The sequence below is a fragment of the Ailuropoda melanoleuca genome, chromosome 12 (assembly GCF_002007445.2).
Source record: "Ailuropoda melanoleuca isolate Jingjing chromosome 12, ASM200744v2, whole genome shotgun sequence".
In the NCBI taxonomy this organism is placed as follows: Eukaryota; Metazoa; Chordata; class Mammalia; order Carnivora; family Ursidae; genus Ailuropoda; species Ailuropoda melanoleuca.
In genome coordinates, this window is record NC_048229.1 from 9,912,085 (window position 1) to 9,928,714 (window position 16,630).

Consider the following 16,630-nt stretch of genomic DNA (forward strand, 5'->3'; position numbering starts at 1 on the left):
ACGCCCTCACGATGTGCACATGGGTGTGTCACCATGTGTGTCATGCGTTCCCTGAAGCACGTGTGTATGTGCTTGTATGGTGTTTCCCATACGTGTGTGTGTGTGTGTCTGTGAGGGCTGTGTTCCCTGAGATGCATCTGTATGTGCCTTTGGATATAGGTGTGCATGGTATGTGTTCCCTAGGGTGTTGGTGTGTTTGTGTGCTTGTGTGTCTGCGTGCAAATGTGTGTGGCATGTTCCCCACGCACAGGTATTCCGTGTCTGTGTCATCTGGGGAATGAGCTTCCTGGGATGTATGCGGGTCTGTGCATGTCCTGTGGGGAGGGGCCTATTTGTGCCATGTTCTCCATGTTGTGTGTGTGTGTGTGTGTGTGTGTGTGTGTGTGTGTGTGTGTGTACGTGTATGTGGTGGTGTGTTCCCCAAGTATATGTGTGCATGGAAAAGTAGCGCCTGCTCCCCAGGAGCGCGTGCATGTTTCTGGATCCACTGAGGCTGCGCCCACGCCTGCCAAGCATACCCTTTGCTTGAAGGTGCTTCCCAGCTGGCTGCCCGGGACCGACTGTGTCTGCCAGCGGCAAGTGACCAGGCAGCACTGGCCAGGCTCAGACCTTAGCAGGCGGGCCAAGGGGGTGGCAGCAGCAACTTCCCCAGCCGTCCCTGCCCCCATCCCTTCCTGCACCCCCTCCTGGCACATCCCCCAAGCCTCTCTGGCTCCCCTGGCTTTGAGATCACGCCTCTTCATCGAGGCTTATCCATCCAGCCCTTCAACAGCCAGACCGTAGTTCACCTACACAGCCCAGCGCTAAAGTCATAAAGACTCAGGCAGGCACAGTGTACAGATCGCCCCAGCCCCTCTCATCCAGCCCTCCCAGCAGCCCTGGGGGTGAGGTGTTATTATCCCCATTTTACAGATGAGGAAACCGAGGGTCACAGAGGCTCAGTGACTTGCCCAAGTTTGTCACTGCAATACTTTCATGGTTTCCTCTCCAAGGGGAAGGGAAAAGATACACCGTGACTTAGGGGGCGGAGGTGCAGAGAAGTGAAACTTCCAGCCAGGGTTACACATCAGTGGGGTGTTGGTGATGAGTAATGCTATTCGAGTCTTCGTTAGGTGCCGGGAATTCTGCTGGACCCTTGACATGCAGAATTTCATGGGCTCCTCAGAGCAAACATAAGGAAGGTGCCATTTTACAGATGGGAGACAGGCTTAGGAGAGGTGCCGTGATGTGCTGTGTGACACCCAGCCAGTTAGTGCTTGAGCTGAGATATGAGAGCAGCTCTGGCTGATTTCCAAAGCCAGAGCTCTTTGGTGGGGGAGGGCAAAGAGGGGAAGCAGGCTATGGTTTCCTAGGGCCTCTTCACTTGAAGAGGGGCAATGCCTTGGTTACAGGAACTGACATCAGTAGATCTTCAAGAGGGTAAAAAAGTGTTTATTGTAAAATGTCTTTGGAAAACCTAGATGTGTCATTCCTAATCATATTTCTTTATGCAGGACTTATCAGAGCCTTCAACGTACTCATATATGTTGTGAATTTTCAAGGAGACAGTGTTTTATAACTTATTTGATCCCTGAATGCCTCTTTCCCAGAACCTTTTATGGGGACTAATGCTCCATATAGCAAACCTGGAAGAAATAGTGGAATGGTTGCATCACCAAGAGTTGGGTTTCAGGCACAGTGGCCAGTGGAAGGGAGCCTTTGGACCCCACGCTCTCACAGGGGTGGAGGCCAGCTGAGGAGGGGGGAAGAAAAGTACTCAGTCTAGGGGTCCATTCCATTATAACTGGGGCAGAGGTCCCAAACACACCCCGCCCCATAATAGAAGGATGTCTATGTCCGTGGGGATCATTCTAAATGACGGGGACAGGCACAAAGAGGTCAGAGTATCTCCAGGACCCAGAAGGCAAAAAAGGATCCCCTGATCTTCTGGTGTGGGGGGCTGGAGTCCAGCTGCGCCCTCTTTTCTCCCCTCAGGGTCCCCGCGCTCCCGGTGAAGAACTTGAATGGTACCGGGCCGGTCCATCCGGCCCTGGCAGGTGAGATCCAGCCCTGGAAGGACAGACGGGTGGGGCCCATGAGAAGGCGGCCCCACCTGTCTGCCCTGTGACTCCGCCCCTTGACGGGGCTGGTGGGCGGGGCCCAGAGGAAACGCCCCTTACGGTTGGACGCTGACTCTGGGGTAGGCGGAGCCCGCAGAAGGCACTCCATTCGGCTTCCACCCGCCCTGGGGGCCGACGGGACCCCGGCCCACCCGCCTGAAGGCCCCAGGATTCCTGGGGTGGGCGGGCCCTGGGGGAGGCCTCCAGCGCCCACCCAAAGGCGGGAGGACGGGGTGGGCGAGGACCGGTGGGCGCCCCGCCCCCTCACGGCCTCGCCCCCTCCCCAGGGATGACCGGGATCCTGCTGTGTGCGGCGGGCCTGCCAGTGTGCCTGACGCGGGCCCCCAAGCCCATCCTGCACCCGCCACCTGTGAGCAAGAGCGACGTCAAGCCCGTGCCCGGCGTGCCCGGGGTGTGCCGCAAGACCAAGAAGAAGCACCTCAAGAAGAGTACGCCATCCACGCCGACCCTGACCCCACTAACCTAAGCCTTGACCCCGACCCCTCTGACCCCTAACTGCAATTTGTTCTTAGGACTTAGAACTCCACCTCCATCTCCTGATCTCAGCTCCCTTTCCCCTGACCCCCTCTGCCACCAACCTGATTGCGGCAACCGCTGACAGGTGACTCCTGCCAACCCCTCTCTGACCCCTAACCCCGTCCTGAGCCAAGCCCTCAGGGGGAGACTCTAGGCACCCTCGAGCCCATCCCGCTGTGTCGTTGCAGGTAAGAACCCCGAGGATGTGGTTCGAAGGTACATGCAGAAGGTGAAGAACCCGCCTGATGAGGTGAGCCCCCACGAGAGAGTCCTGGCCTGGGCAGAGGGGGGCCACCTCGCCTCCCCACCCTCTCCAGTGGTTCTGGGTGTTACAGTCTCTCCTCCCAGTTTGGGGGTTCGCCTTTTCTCTCTTATGCAATGTCTTCTGGTAAACAGAAATGCTTACGTTCGATAGAATCCCATTTATCAATCTCCCGATGATTGACAGCTTTCGTATCTTATTTTCACCTGTATTTTCCACCCCGTGTTTAAGTTTTGCTTTTGATCGTTAAGCCTTTAATCCCTCTGGAGGGGGGTGCGAGGGAGCCTATCTTCCTCTGCCATGTATCTGCATTCAGTATATGGGGTGTCCTCTCCCTTTGCCAAATGGGTACCGGAGGCAGGGCAGTCTGCCACCCTTGGGAGCCTGGGAGCCTGGCCCCCGCCCAGGGACAGCGCTGACCTGAGGGTGTCCTGCCCTGGCTGGTCCTCAGTCTCCTCTCTGTGCCCCCGCCCATAGGACTGCACCATCTGCATGGAGCGCCTGGTCACAGCATCCGGCTACGAGGGCGTGCTTCGGCACAAGGGTGTGCGGCCCGAGCTTGTGGGCCGCCTGGGCCGCTGCGGCCACATGTACCACCTGCTGTGCCTCGTGGCCATGTACTCCAATGGCAACAAGGTGGGCGGCGCCGGCCAGTGGGTGGAGCCAGTGGGCGGGGCGCAGGCAGAGGGGCGGGGCCGGGATGCCTGGGGTCCTCACCGCCAGCCTCTCTCCCCGCCCCAGGATGGCAGCCTGCAGTGCCCCACCTGCAAGGCCATCTACGGAGAGAAGACGGGCACTCAGCCGCCCGGGAAGATGGAGTTCCACCTCATCCCCCACTCGCTGCCGGGCTTCGCTGACACCCAGACCATCCGCATTGTCTACGACATCCCCACAGGCATCCAGGTGAGCCCCGCCCCCTCCCCGCCCCCCTGGCCTCAACTCCTCTGAACTCTGCAGAGGCCCCTCCCACACCTGTCCGCGGTTCAAGCCCCTGCTCCCCTCCCTACAGGGCCCCGAGCACCCCAACCCAGGCAAGAAGTTCACCGCAAGAGGCTTCCCACGCCACTGCTATCTGCCCAACAACGAGAAGGGCCGAAAGGTAGGTGCCCTGAGGGTGCAGGGGTGTGAGCGCTGGCCAGGGTCCCCCTCACCCCCAATCCCTGTTTCCTCCCTGCACCAGGATCCACCACTACCTCCTAGTGCACGCCCAGCCCTGCCAGCTGCTTCACACCCCCATCTCATCTCCAGCTTGGTGAGGTCGAGGTCTAGACCCCGTTTTACAGAAGCCTCAGACAGGGCAAGTGACTTGCCCAAGGTCACACAGCTAGTAAGTGGGAGGGCCTGGATTTCATCCCAAGCAGTCCAGGCTCTTCACCACCGCACTCCGGATTGTCGGCTTCACTTCTTGTTTTTCAAGAGAAGCCAGACCTTCTGACTTTCGTGTGAAATCTCCAAAGAAGTCACAAAATGTCTATTTAGCAAACCAGATACAGCTGAGGGCCTTCGATTTGAGACCCAGATGAAACAGGCAGATAACCTGGAAAGAGCTCTTACTGGGAGTCCATCTGGGGAAGCGGCCAAGCTGGGCGGCCCCCAGGAAAGCCGCGGGGCTTGGAAGGTGCTAACGGAGCCTCGGCCTCGGCCAGGGAGGGAGGGAGGCCGGGCGGGGCCTCCAGCCGCAGGGCGGGGATGCTGGGACCCTCGCTCACCCCGCACCTGTCCTGGCGCCCGCCCCCCCAGGTGCTGAGGCTGCTCGTCACCGCCTGGGAGCGGAGACTGATCTTTACCATCGGCACATCCAACACCACGGGCGAGTCGGACACCGTGGTGTGGAACGAGATCCACCACAAGACCGAGTTTGGGTCCAACCTCACGGGCCACGGCTACCCGGACGCTAGCTACCTAGACAACGTGCTGGCCGAACTCACAGCCCAGGGCGTGTCCGAGGCCGCAGCCAAGGCCTGAGGCCCGAGGCTGCCCACTTGCCCTCCTGCTTGGTCCCCTGGCCCGGCACTTGCCTCCCTCCACCAGGTGTGTCCTGGCGGCCCAGGTTCAGGGCTGGGGAGGAGCCTGCGGAAGGAGCCAGAAGCATTCTGGAGATGTGGCTGGTGGTAGTTGGAATGCTGGGAGGATGGCAGGCCAGCCGGCTCCGACTTGTAGCTCCCCGAGCCGGTGGCAGAGAGAGCACCAGGAACCACAGCAACCTCCCCACCGAAAAGACAGAGTCCCACCCCCTCACGCTAACACACGTGTCCTGTTGAACACATGCACGCACACCACGTGCCTCTACTTACCCCCACACTGGGGGGGAAGCGACAGAAGACCCCTGTGATACTCCATGTGGATTCCCATCTGTGTCTCTATCACATCTGTACAGGCTTGTCTGCAAACGGGACTCAGGTCAAGCGCCTGGGGGCCTGCTGGGGCTCCGAGGGATGGGGGGCCCTCGGGAAGCTCAGCCTCCCCCCATCTCTGCCACCCGCTGATGGGCAGTCGTGGGCCCATGGGGTAGAAGCCCCAGATGAGTCAGCAGGTTTGCGAAGGGGCAGGCCGGAGAGAGGGGGACCCGAGGGATCTTATTTCGTGCTTGTGTCTCTTCATCCTTCTGGGACTCTGACGTCCTTCTTCTCCCCTCCCATCCCCAGGCCTTATGTCTGTCCCAGATAAAGGCACTGTTCTCCTTTCCTCCCCACCCCATCCTCTCCACCAAATCGCTCCCAAACATCGAGATCCAAAGGCTGGAGCTTCTGGCTTCAGGAGAAAGACAAGGAGCCCTAGCTTAGGCCAGCAGGTCTAAAAAGCCGACCGGACAGCAAAGAGTCCATCTCCCTTTCCTTGGGAGTGGGCAGTGGGGTGGCTGATGGTCTTGGCCAACCAGGGGCCTGTTGCCCAGGCAACTCACCAGCTCCGCCTCTGTTGATTGGCTGCCACGGTGGAAGTCAGCCAAGATTTAAAGGGACGCCAGAGATTGCTCTTTTGAAAACCTACCAGTCCCACTGTGGGTGGAGAAATAAATGGTCTTTCTCCTCCTCACTCAGTCTTTTCCTGCCGAGGGTGGGGGGGAGGGTGGGTGGCTCTGTTCCTGGGGGCCTCTGGTCCACCCCCATTGGGGAGCTTGCAACAAAACGATGACCCCTGGACCATTGCCCCTCTGCCTTGGGCAGCTGGAGATGGAGGGTCCCCATAATTCTCTTGTCTTGGGGTACGCAGGGAATGTGAGGGTGACAGACACAGACCCTCCCAGCCCTGGTCCCCAAGAGGGCAGGGCTGAAGGTGCTGTTCTCAAGCACGGCACAAGACAATGCCCACAGCTGCTCCCCCCCTCCACAGTACTAGGAATGAGGGACCCCCAGCACAGTACTGGGAATGAGGGACTTGGGCTGGGAGCTGAGAGCCTACAGGAAAACATGGAGGAGCTGGGAGACACGGTGATTGGCTCCTCGAGCCCCCGCCCCTGCCCTAAGGAAGGAGGGCCCTGTTCTGTCTAGGGACAGATCCCAGCATCTGCAACAAGCTTCCTATCAGCTCTCAGCATCCCGGGATGCGGGGTGGCTGTGGCGGATGCTGTGGCTCCGGGCGACCCCTGCTGGCCAGGCTCGGGATAGCGCCGCATCTTTCTGGGTCCTCCTTGTCTCCAGATATGCTTTGGTTTCTGTCCCACCCTCTAGTCACACAAAACCAGAAATGAGTCCTTGGAGGCCCTTCCAGTTCTGCCAGTTGGGTGTTCCCAAATATTTTACCCTCTATGATTCATTCTCAAAATCTCTCTTCAAACCCTACTATGCAAAATTGCCCAGCTCTGTGATTATCAAATCCTGTGTTCGACCCTATCATGGGGGAACTTGTTAAAAATCCTGATCCCTGTGCCCACACTCCCTCAGATTCTCATTCAGTAAATCTGGGTGGGGCCCAGGAATCCACATTTCTAGCAGACAACCTAGGGGGTAAGTTTTGGACCACAGTCTAAGAACCACCCACCCCTCGCCCCTGGCTCCGAAGCCACCTCCGTGGAACCCAGTTTGACAACCACACGTCTAGACACTCCCTCCTTATTTTATACAGCATGAACTGAGGTTCCAAGAGGGGTTAAGAACCTAGCCCAAGGTCTCCCAGGCTCCAAGGGTCTGAGCCTCCATTATTCCCAAGGGGACCTGATTCTGGAAGCTTGTGGTAAGGACTCTCGGCCAAGGCAGGGTTCAGGACGATTAGCGAGGTTACACGGCTTGGCAGACATGGAAACAGGAAGGGCTGAGCCTCTTTAGTGCCTGTCTGGGGCAACAAGGCCACGTGGGTGTCAGGGATTCACGTACAGCTGTATCCAGCAGCTCAGGACCTGGCTGGCCTGGTCGGTGTGGGCAGAGGCCAGTCTGGTTTAGCAGAGACCTTCCGCTGAGCCGAATGAGTCAGGCTCCCTATCCCATCCACTCCCACCTGCCTCAGCCCAGAGACAGATTCATCCAGTACAAAGGCCAGCCCCCTGCCAGAGGGCTTCCATGCCCGAGACTAGGACATCTCCAGAAGCCTTCACGCTACCACAGCATCAATGAGGTACAGAACAGCCTCGAGGGGCCTGCTGGCTCCTTCCTCCTCCTTCCAGGCTGGCCCTGGCATCTCTTCAGTGCCCGAGGGGGCCCAGGGCCGCCTTCTGCTGCTCCCGCTGCTGGAACTCCTCGTGGGCTCTGTCCAGATCTGCAAGCACCTCCAGCAGGCGGCCAGCAGCCTCTCTCTTCCGGGCCAGGGCATCAGGACAGGCTCCTGTGAGGGAGACGAGGAGCCACAGGGGCTCAGCCAGGCCAGGGCGGGCTGCCATAACCCAGACCCAATGGCTTTTTCAGGCTCCAGTCTGGCCCTGTGCCTTGAGAGCCCACACTCCGTCCCCCCACTCGCCACACCTGCTGGTGAACTGTGAAGGGGAGAGTCGTGCAGATGGACACAGGAGTATGCTTAGCAAGTTAGGGCAGGTGGCAGAGATGGCGAAGAAAGGGGACCTCCTTAGCCCCTTACCTTCTGTGGCCCCGGAGTCCTTCTCTGCATCTGCCTCTGGACTTGAATCTGTGTTGGGATCCTCCTGGAATTTCATCCTGGAAGTTGAAAGGGAGAAAGACAAGGTTGGCCCCTGATTCCCAATCTTGTTCTCCACCTCAGAGATTCTCTGCTGGTTGCAGGAGACATGACAGGCCCCCACTAGTCTCCACCACCACCACCATCATCACAGCAAATACTTAGAGCGCCTGACACTATTATAAGCCCTTCACATGTATTAACTCATTAAGTATCACAAAAAAATGTATCCGAGGTAGATACTTACTGTTGGCTCCATTATATAGTCCACTGAGACACAGAGAGGTAAAGTAACTTGCCTAAGGTTGCACAGTGTAATAATAACCGTTACCGTGTATTGAGAGCTGTGACCAGGCATCTACAAAATGCTTCATTTGACCGCTCAGGACAACCCCATGAGGAGGGTACTATCATTACCCCTATTTTCCAGATGAGGAAATGGAGGTACAGAGAGGGTAAGCAATGTGCCCGAGATCACACAGCCAGTAAGTGGCTAGCCCTGAATGTGAAGCCAGGCAGGCCAGCTTCAGAACCCACTCTAGAAGGGGCTGGAACAAACGGGTCACTGAATAGGAGTGAAGCCCACCAGGAAGGAAAAGAACAGATCGAAGGTCAGTGCCCATGTCTCAAGGGGCCTGGATATTAAAAGACCCAAGACCCCGTCCTGCACCGGGGCCTGCCTGAGGACGCCTCCCAGGCCTCCCCTTGAGCCCGCACACTGCGCACCAGCGAGCTCCTGAAGCGGGCGGAGAGAATGAATGAATGAACGTGGGAGGCCATGCCGGGCAGCTGGCCTGGCCGGTCATCGCGGGGCAAGCGGGCTGGGCAGGGGCACCCACCTGAGCTGGTCCCGCCTCAGGAGCAGCTGCCGATACACCATCTGGATCTCAGCGTCGGGATCTAGCGGGTCGCTCCAGTCCCCCAGGGTGACGGCCGAGTGTGTGCGGCTGCAGCCAGCAGCTGAGGGGAACACGGCCCCATCAGGACCACCTCCCATCGCCCCCTCCAAAAGCCCCCACGGTAGATGGTGCCCAGGCCTCGACGTTTCTGCCTCTAAAATCACTCTTCCAACCCACTACTTCCATCAAGCCCCACTGCCTCCACTCCCGCCCCGCAGAGCAGTGCCTCACCTCCCTCTAGAGTCCTCCCGCAGTCCAGGCTCCAGCCACACAGACCCTTTCAATCCTTCAGCCCTCCCTGTGCCACCTCCCTGGGCCTTTGCTCATGCTCTTTGCTCTTAATACAACACCTCCTTACCCTATCCCTGTCTCCAACCTTCGTTGCTTAATGCCTACTCTCCTCAGGTCATATCTAAACAGCACCTCCTCCAGGAAGCCCTCCTTGATCTCCTCCTCTGCAGCTGGGTCAGAAGGCATTCTCTGGAGTCTCAAAAGCCGCATCTTGGTACTTAGAAGACTATATTACAATTGTCTGGTTATTCACTTGTCTTCCTGCTGAGCAAGCCTGATGTGTGTAGATGCTTGGCACATAGTAGGTGCTTAAAGAATAACACCTCACGTGTCATGAGCACTCTGCTCAGCAGTGTTCTAAGTGCTTTGTGTAGACCAACTCGCTGAACCCTCACAACAGCCGTAGGAGGCAGGTACTGTCATCCACCTCATTACAAGCTTGAGGAGACTGAGGCACACAGAGGTTAAGTGACCTGCCCCAGGTTGCACAGCCGGCGCAGGGGGAGGTGGGACATCCACCGATCGACAGCTAGGGAGCGCGGAACCTGAGCCCACCTGCCTGCTCACCTGAGCGCTCAGCCTGGAGGCAGCAGGTCCAGCGTGAGCTGCGGAAGGCACCGGGGTGGCAGGAGGCCAGCTTGTCCGGGTTGGGGGCACTGGCCTTGCGCAGGGCCGACAGCCACTGGTTGAGCTCATTCACGTTCTGCAGGGAGCCGGGGTGGGGTGGTTGGGAGGGAACCCGAGGGCCGCCCTCCGCCCCGCCCTCGCGGCGCCTCACCTTGCACTGGAGATACGCGGTGTGCAGCCCTCCCGCCGCGCCCCGCGTCATCACCTGCATCACGTGCGGCAGCTGGAAGGCGCCCTCGTCCACGCGCTCCACGGCGCAGATGTGCGACACCGGGATGGAGGAGCGCATCTGGGAGACAGGCCTGTCACTGCAGGGTAGGCTGGGGGCCGGGGTGGCAGGGCCCAGGGACGGCTTTCCTTTGGGGGCATGCATCAGGGGATGTGCCCCGGGGGTGGGACACTCAAGACTGTGTGTCCGTAATCTGGGTGCAGGACCCCCGTCTCGAGCCCTGAGTCCCCCAGCCCTGCCCCATCACCCTCTAAGGAAGCCAGCTCCCCTGGGCACCAGATTCCATCACCATCACCAATGAGCACAGCAAACCACTGCCATGGCAGATGGGATGTGCTTTCCAGCACTCCGCACTTAGCAACTCCCACCAGTTTCTGAGGCTGGGTCTATGTGCTGATGAGGAAACTGAGGCATAGGGGGATCCACACCCCTCCTGAGGTCACTCAGCTCGTGGAGCCGGCGTTGGAAACCAGAGATTGGAACTCTAGAATCTATGCTTTGCTGACAAAGTGGGAATAATAAGCAAGCACACCCTGTCCGGAGTTCGCTGTTCCTCCCAGACGTGCAGACAGAAATGCGTACACACCAGCAGGCGCCTGAGTTGCTGCTGGATTTCAGTGGCAACCCCATGAGAACAGGGATTTTATGTCTTGTTTACTGCTGTGTGTCCAATGCCTAGAACACTGCATGGTATACAGTAGGCACTCAATAAATGTTTGATGAAGGACCGAGTGAACAAAAGCCTTCGTGTGTGTTCCTATATAGCCAGGCAGGGACCTCTGCACAAGCAGATCCAATTTTAGGTGAGTAGGATGGCGCATGGGCATAGGCCTGCGGGGGAGCATCAGAGGGCTGCTAAGCATTGTCGGTGCCCTGTGCGTGTCACACCTGGGCGGGGTCCGGGGGTCCGGACCACCACAAGAGCATTCTGAAGGACATCTGATGGTGTGTGTGTAGGTGGATGCCTGTGTCTGTCCTGTGCTCACACTGGCCCAAAGGTGTGAGCAGAGCCTGGCCTGAGACTTGGACTTGCCCAGTCCTTGTCCCCCTCCTGGGCCTCAGTTTCCCCCAGCTTACAGAGAGGCAGCTCAATAAGGGAGGCCACTGCTGGAAACCCCTCTGCTGTGGGCTGGAGCCCCACCTGCCACTCAGGACTCTTGGAGTAGGAGAGAGTCTCCCCGCTGAGCCAGAAGTAACGCTTCTTGAAGGCAAAGCGTGTGGCCAGGCTGGCGGGCTCCTCCTTGCGCTTCAGCAGGTAACCTTCACGAACAATCACCGAGGGGGCCACCAGGGCCCTGACTGGGCCCCCAGCCTCTGGGAAATGGGGAGGGGGTGACAATGAACCTCTCCTATCCAGGCTCAACCTGCTGTGCCGTCGTGCCCAGGGCCTCTATGGCCGAGCATGACTCTTCCCCCTAGAGGCAGGAGGGTGAACAACAGGACGGCTGTGGACTCCACTCTCTCCATTAGGGAGTGGATCACTGAAGGTGGGGTGGGGAGCACAAAGGAGGCATCAAGGATCCCTCTCCCGAAGCTTTGTAGGCAATGGTGCAGGCAGCCAGTGTGAGAGGGGTGGAAGGGGGGGCATGCCTCATGAAGTCAGTCCAGGGAGTACCTGCTGGAATCTAGCCCCCCCTGGGGGGGGGTCCCTCCCCAGCGCCACAGGGACCCCGCCACACTACAACCAAAGCTCCACATTCCGACAGGTTCCTCCTACATGACTTGGACCCAACTATCTCATGCCCCGAGCCCTACATTGTGATACAGACTTAGCCCCAACTCTTCTGCTGAAAACAGTCCCAGGCTCCATTTCACTCCCCATCAAAGCCCAGCTGCCTATGAAGCCCCCACACAATCTGGCCCTCACCTCTCCTTTGTGCCCCCTCATTCCCTCTTCTACACTGGCTCCTCCCTGTGGCTCCCTGTTCCCCAACACAGGGCCTTTGCACATGCTGTTCTCAGCCTGGAATACGCTTCCCTGGGATCTTCATGGCTTGCTCTCTGTCCTCCTTCAGGTCTTTGCTCTAATAGCACCCTAGTGAGGCCATTTCTGGCCACTCTGCCTAAAAGTTTGGCCTGCCACCCCCACGCCAACGTTCTCTTCCCTCCTTCATTTTTTCTCCTTACACAATCACTCCTGAACATACTATATTATTTGCTAACTCATCTTGATTATATCCTGTGGTCCCCAGTAGAATAAAACTTCCATGAGAGCAGGAGCTTCCTCTGTCTTTTCCACTGCTCTTTCCCTGGCACCTGGAACAGTGTCTACCAAGCACTTAATAGATATGTTTTGATTGCGTGCACACCACGCGACAGCACCCGCACATATCTCCACGTTGGCTGGGATAGCCTGGAGGACAGGGCCTGAGCTCTGTTCATCTCTGGGACCTAGTACAGGAGGGGCCAGGAAATGTTAGCTGACTGACTAGCTGACCCACAGGTCCATGGTCTCAGCACTGGTGGGGGGTAGGGGAGAAGGGCAGGTCCCAAGGGTCCACAGAGTGACAAGCCCAATGTGGCAGGAACACAGGGACTCACCCTCCTCCCCATCCACATCCACCAGCTGGTCCAGGAAGTGCCTCACACGTGAGATACTCTGCAGCAGGAAGGGGTGGAGGGGGGCCATCCAGAGCTCCTTGCCTTGGCCCAGCTGCTGGCCCAGGTTTCCGATGCTCTGCACAGCCTGGAGCAAAGAAGCAAGGGATGCCAGGGCCAAGGTCACTGCAGGGAGAAGGGCATCTGTGGACCCAGAACAGAGCCCCTGAGTCCTGACTCTCAAATCAGTGTTCAATGAAAGGGGAAGACTCACAGCGGCATCTGCTTTGAGCAGTATCTACCCCTCCCTGTGGACAGATATGCACCCCCAGTGCCCTTATTCTGTTCCCTCCAGAGCCCAATTCCCCCACCCAGGACTGCCTGATCCTATCATGCATACTTTGGAGCCCATCAGAACCTCAAAATATGGCCACTTTGCAAGATATGGTCTAATTCATACTAAGGTGTAAATGACTACTAGCTTGCTTCCCACTTTCCTCCTGGAAGGGTAGGGTTTTCGTTTCAGGAGACAAAATTGGAGAACATATGAATGAATGCCTTCACATTCAAGATGGACGGTTAATGGGTGTTTCAGACAGGTTTCTCTGGGTGTCATTTGGGCCTTCTGTTGGTTTGGCCTTCCCTCTGTTCCTGTGCTTTTCCCTGGCTAAGACCACCCAGAATGTGGGACTCCACTTTTGGCACCTTGGCAAGTAATAGCAGCGAGCGGCTGGTCTGGGGATCTGCGTGCTGGTCCCGGAGGTCAAACAGCTTCGGGGTGAGGATGGCAGGTGCAAAGAAACGCAGGAAGAGAAAGCCACTTATGGCCAGGTACTTCACATCCTGTCAAGAGGAGCAGCAGGTAAGAGGAGCCCCCAAGGACCCACTTCCCAGATGGGGAAACTGAGGCAGCAAGGACTATAGATTGGTGGTGCAAGGGGAAGTGGGATGGGAGGTGGGCCAGGAGACCATGCCGGTCTGCCAAGATGGCTTTTTCTCTCTGGACCTCAGTTTCTCCACCTGGAAAACAGAGTAACAATACCAATCCTGCATGATCCGCTCTAGCCCAACATCGTCCGCTTTGTGCCGAGCGCCATGCTAAGGGCACAGCCCTATAAAGGAAGCAGCATCATGATTCCCCTTTCACAGGTGAGGAAGCAGAAAATCAGAGATGCCAAGGGACTTGCCCAAGGTCACGCAGTTGATGAGTAGAGGAGGCAGAGTTCAGCCTCCCAATCTGATTTATTATATTAATAGCACCCCACCAGATGCCTGGTCTATGGACTACGCACCCTGGGAGGGATTCTAGCTCCGTTTTACAGAGAAGGCAACTGAAACCCAAAGAGAGGTCACCTGCCCAAGGCCACACAGCTGTAAACGGCAGAGCCGAGATTCGAACCCGGGCAGGATTGAGCTCTCGGCTCTTCATCACACTCTCCTGCATTTGCCCCTTGCCACTGCGGAGTGCTCGCTGAGGAACTAACCTGAACCACTAACAATCCCGTGGGGTAGGTACTATTTTCCCCATTCTCTGGGCGAGGACACAGGCTCAGGAGTGAACCCAGGCAGGCTGGCTCCTGAGCCTGTCCTGTGTGGCCCCTCAGTCCCAGCCTCTGCCTTCTACAAACTGTAAAGTGCGGTGCCCCTCGGTGTGATTCCCGGGCCCTGGCCCACCTGCAGGTAAGCCTGGATCCCCCAGCGCCAGCAGAGGCAACTCAGAGAGAGGGTGTGCCTTTATCCCCGGCGCATCTGGCTCTCCCCAGGTCACTCCCCCCACACCGTTCACACTTGCCTGGCTATATTTAGCCCGAGAATGTGCTGCAGTATTTATTTAGGGGGTTGTATTCACACTTGAGACAATACCCTCCCTGGGTCCGTGCCAACTTCCTTCAGCACCTCCGTGCTGACAGTGAGCCCTGCCGACAGCTGGGTACCCGACACTGCCCAGAAGGAGGGTCTCTGCCCCCACCCGCCCTCATCTGGAACCTGAGCTGCCCCCAAGGCCACCGTCCCCGTGGTGCCTGCCATATTCCAGGGTAATTTTAGTCCTTGACATCAGCTCTTTGACTTCCTTTCTTAAGGAGGAGGAACAAGTGTCAGAGCGGCAGAGAAAGGAGTTCCCCTGGGTTTCCATGACCCCATCCACCCTTGTGGCCCTGAGAAAGTCCCTGCTCCCTGCCCATGGACTCTGCCCACCGTGGGAGCTGAGAGCCGGAGGACACTTGCGTGTCACACTGGGTCCCCCACTGTCTGGGGAGCCAGCCTCCCCGCTTCCCTACCCTCCTCCCTGCCACAGCTGTGTCCCACTTAGCACCTGCAGCCCAGGCGAGAGCCTGGCAAAGTGGGGCGTAAATCAAGCGACGTCCCAGTTTGGAGGCCCAGAGCTCACTCCTCAGCAGGAGCTGAGGGGAGAAGGGAGAGACCCCCGCTGGGAGACCAGAGGCCTCGCTTTGAGTCCACAACCCTTGGCCAAGACTCTTTACCGCTCTGGGCCTCAGTGTCCCCACCTGTGAATAGAACGTGGGGAGAGGTATGGCGTAAGCAAGGGCTCTTAACTCAAGCTGTCGGGACTGGGCTGTTACATCTCCAACATTGAGCAGGTCTTAGATTTTTCTGCAAAGTGAACCCCCAGTCCGCATTTCTACTACGCCAGCACTACCCTAAGAGTTAGCCTGATGTGATGTCATCTGTAAGGCAGGACAAAAACAGCCACCTGGAAGGGATGCTGACCATTAAACCAGGGGGGCTCAAACGGGTAACCCATGGGCCAGTCCAGCTGCGAACGTGTAACGACCGGCTCAAAGCGGTGGTGTGGGGTTGTTTTGTTGTTTTTGTTAGGTGAATTAGTGCCAACATTTAAAAAAGGAGAGACCTCACACAACATCCAGAATGCTGGCTTTAGAAAATAAACTCTCGCGGTTTGGCAATACTGGCTCCCCGTTCCTACCCGGCAATGAGTGCCAGGAGCTACCCCATAAGACAAGCCGTGGGCACTCCAGCTTGCCACAGTCCCTACCACGCCCTACTGCCCCAGCCGGGACTGCTTCCTCCATTCACCTCTGTGCCTGAGGCAGCACCCGGACTCTCCGCTTCTACGTGAATACTGGCCAAGCACCAGCACGCGCGGGCATTGATTTTTAGGCTGTTCTGGGCCGTGCACCCGCGTGCTCTCGCGCTCTCTCACACTCTCTCTCGCTCGTGCTTTTTCTCTTCCTGAGAGCGGAATTTAAGAAGCACTTACTTTGGGCCAGACTCTCTTATCTGGTGGTTCTGAGCGCCGATTCGAAGCCAGCCTGCCTAGACAGCTGCCGAGCCCAGCACCCTGTGCCTCAGTCCCTGTGGGTCTCTGCTTCCTCCTCTGGACAATGGAAGGAGTACTGGTCCCCACCCCAGAGGGGGACATGGAGACGAGATGAGGCAAGGAACCCCTGGTCGGGGCTATATATAGCGGCAGCCGCTGTTACCACTGTGAGCACCACCCCTGGATCCCAGACCCTGCCGGGAAGACCGTCCCCGCTCCCGACAGGACACACAGTACTTCAGCGCGGGCAGCTCAGGTCTGTCCCCCCCTGCCCCGCCCGGCCTCCCCGTGTGACCCTGGACAAGCTACGGCCCCTCCCCAGCCTCAGTGTCCCCATCTGCTCCATGGGATCGCGTGGCCCACCTCGTGCTCCGCCTGGGGGAAGCGCTCCTCCACGCGCTGGCGCAGCTGCTTGAAGACGAGGCGCATGGCAGGCGGGCAGCGCCCCACGGAGCCCACGATGGCGTCCACGATGGGCCCCAGGTAGCCCGTCAGCAGCCCCAGGCTGGCGTCCCGCACGTGCTCCTCTGAGGGGGCGCCCTTGAAGGAGATTCTCCTGGGGAAACAGAGTGGCTGTGCCTCCGAGCCCAGCATCCGTCTGCTCAAAACCCTCCACCAGCCCCTACTGAGCTGAGAGCACCCGCCTTCCCATCCCACCTCCATAACCTCCCCTCCTACCATTCCCACCAGGCTTCTTGCTGCTGCTCAAACATGCTGAGCTCACTCCTGTCGCGAAGTCTTCTGCATGCTGTTCCCTCTGCCTGAGACACTCTTGCACCCACGTTT

General features: G+C 58.1%; 2 protein-coding genes across 6 annotated transcripts in view; one reads left to right on the forward strand and one right to left on the reverse strand.

The window, feature by feature from the left end:
- DTX1 (deltex E3 ubiquitin ligase 1) overlaps positions 1–5,931 on the forward strand; it is a 35,621-nt gene extending 29,690 nt beyond the window's left edge. The window contains 7 exon segments of the mRNA XM_034672441.1: positions 1,975–2,036; positions 2,387–2,548; positions 2,825–2,886; positions 3,376–3,534; positions 3,640–3,801; positions 3,908–3,997; positions 4,639–5,931. Coding sequence (XP_034528332.1) covers positions 1,975–2,036; positions 2,387–2,548; positions 2,825–2,886; positions 3,376–3,534; positions 3,640–3,801; positions 3,908–3,997; positions 4,639–4,863 — 922 coding nt within the window. The 3' untranslated portion in view covers positions 4,864–5,931.
- Positions 5,932–6,933: 1,002 nt separating this feature from the next.
- RASAL1 (RAS protein activator like 1) overlaps positions 6,934–16,630 on the reverse strand; it is a 29,221-nt gene continuing 19,524 nt past the window's right edge. For 4 of the 5 annotated variants that reach the window (XM_019806016.2, XM_034672437.1, XM_034672438.1 and 1 more), the window contains 9 exons: positions 16,208–16,400; positions 13,249–13,386; positions 12,547–12,691; positions 11,147–11,319; positions 9,928–10,065; positions 9,717–9,852; positions 8,799–8,919; positions 7,903–7,979; positions 6,934–7,653 (listed from right to left, as the gene is read on the reverse strand). In XM_019806016.2, coding sequence (XP_019661575.2) covers positions 7,514–7,653; positions 7,903–7,979; positions 8,799–8,919; positions 9,717–9,852; positions 9,928–10,065; positions 11,147–11,319; positions 12,547–12,691; positions 13,249–13,386; positions 16,208–16,400 — 1,261 coding nt within the window. In that variant the 3' untranslated portion in view covers positions 6,934–7,513. Of the gene's footprint in view, positions 7,654–7,902; positions 7,980–8,798; positions 8,920–9,716; positions 9,853–9,927; positions 10,079–11,146; positions 11,320–12,546; positions 12,692–13,248; positions 13,387–16,207; positions 16,401–16,630 lie in introns of those variants that run through there. The other variant, XM_034672440.1, reaches the window with a different exon arrangement.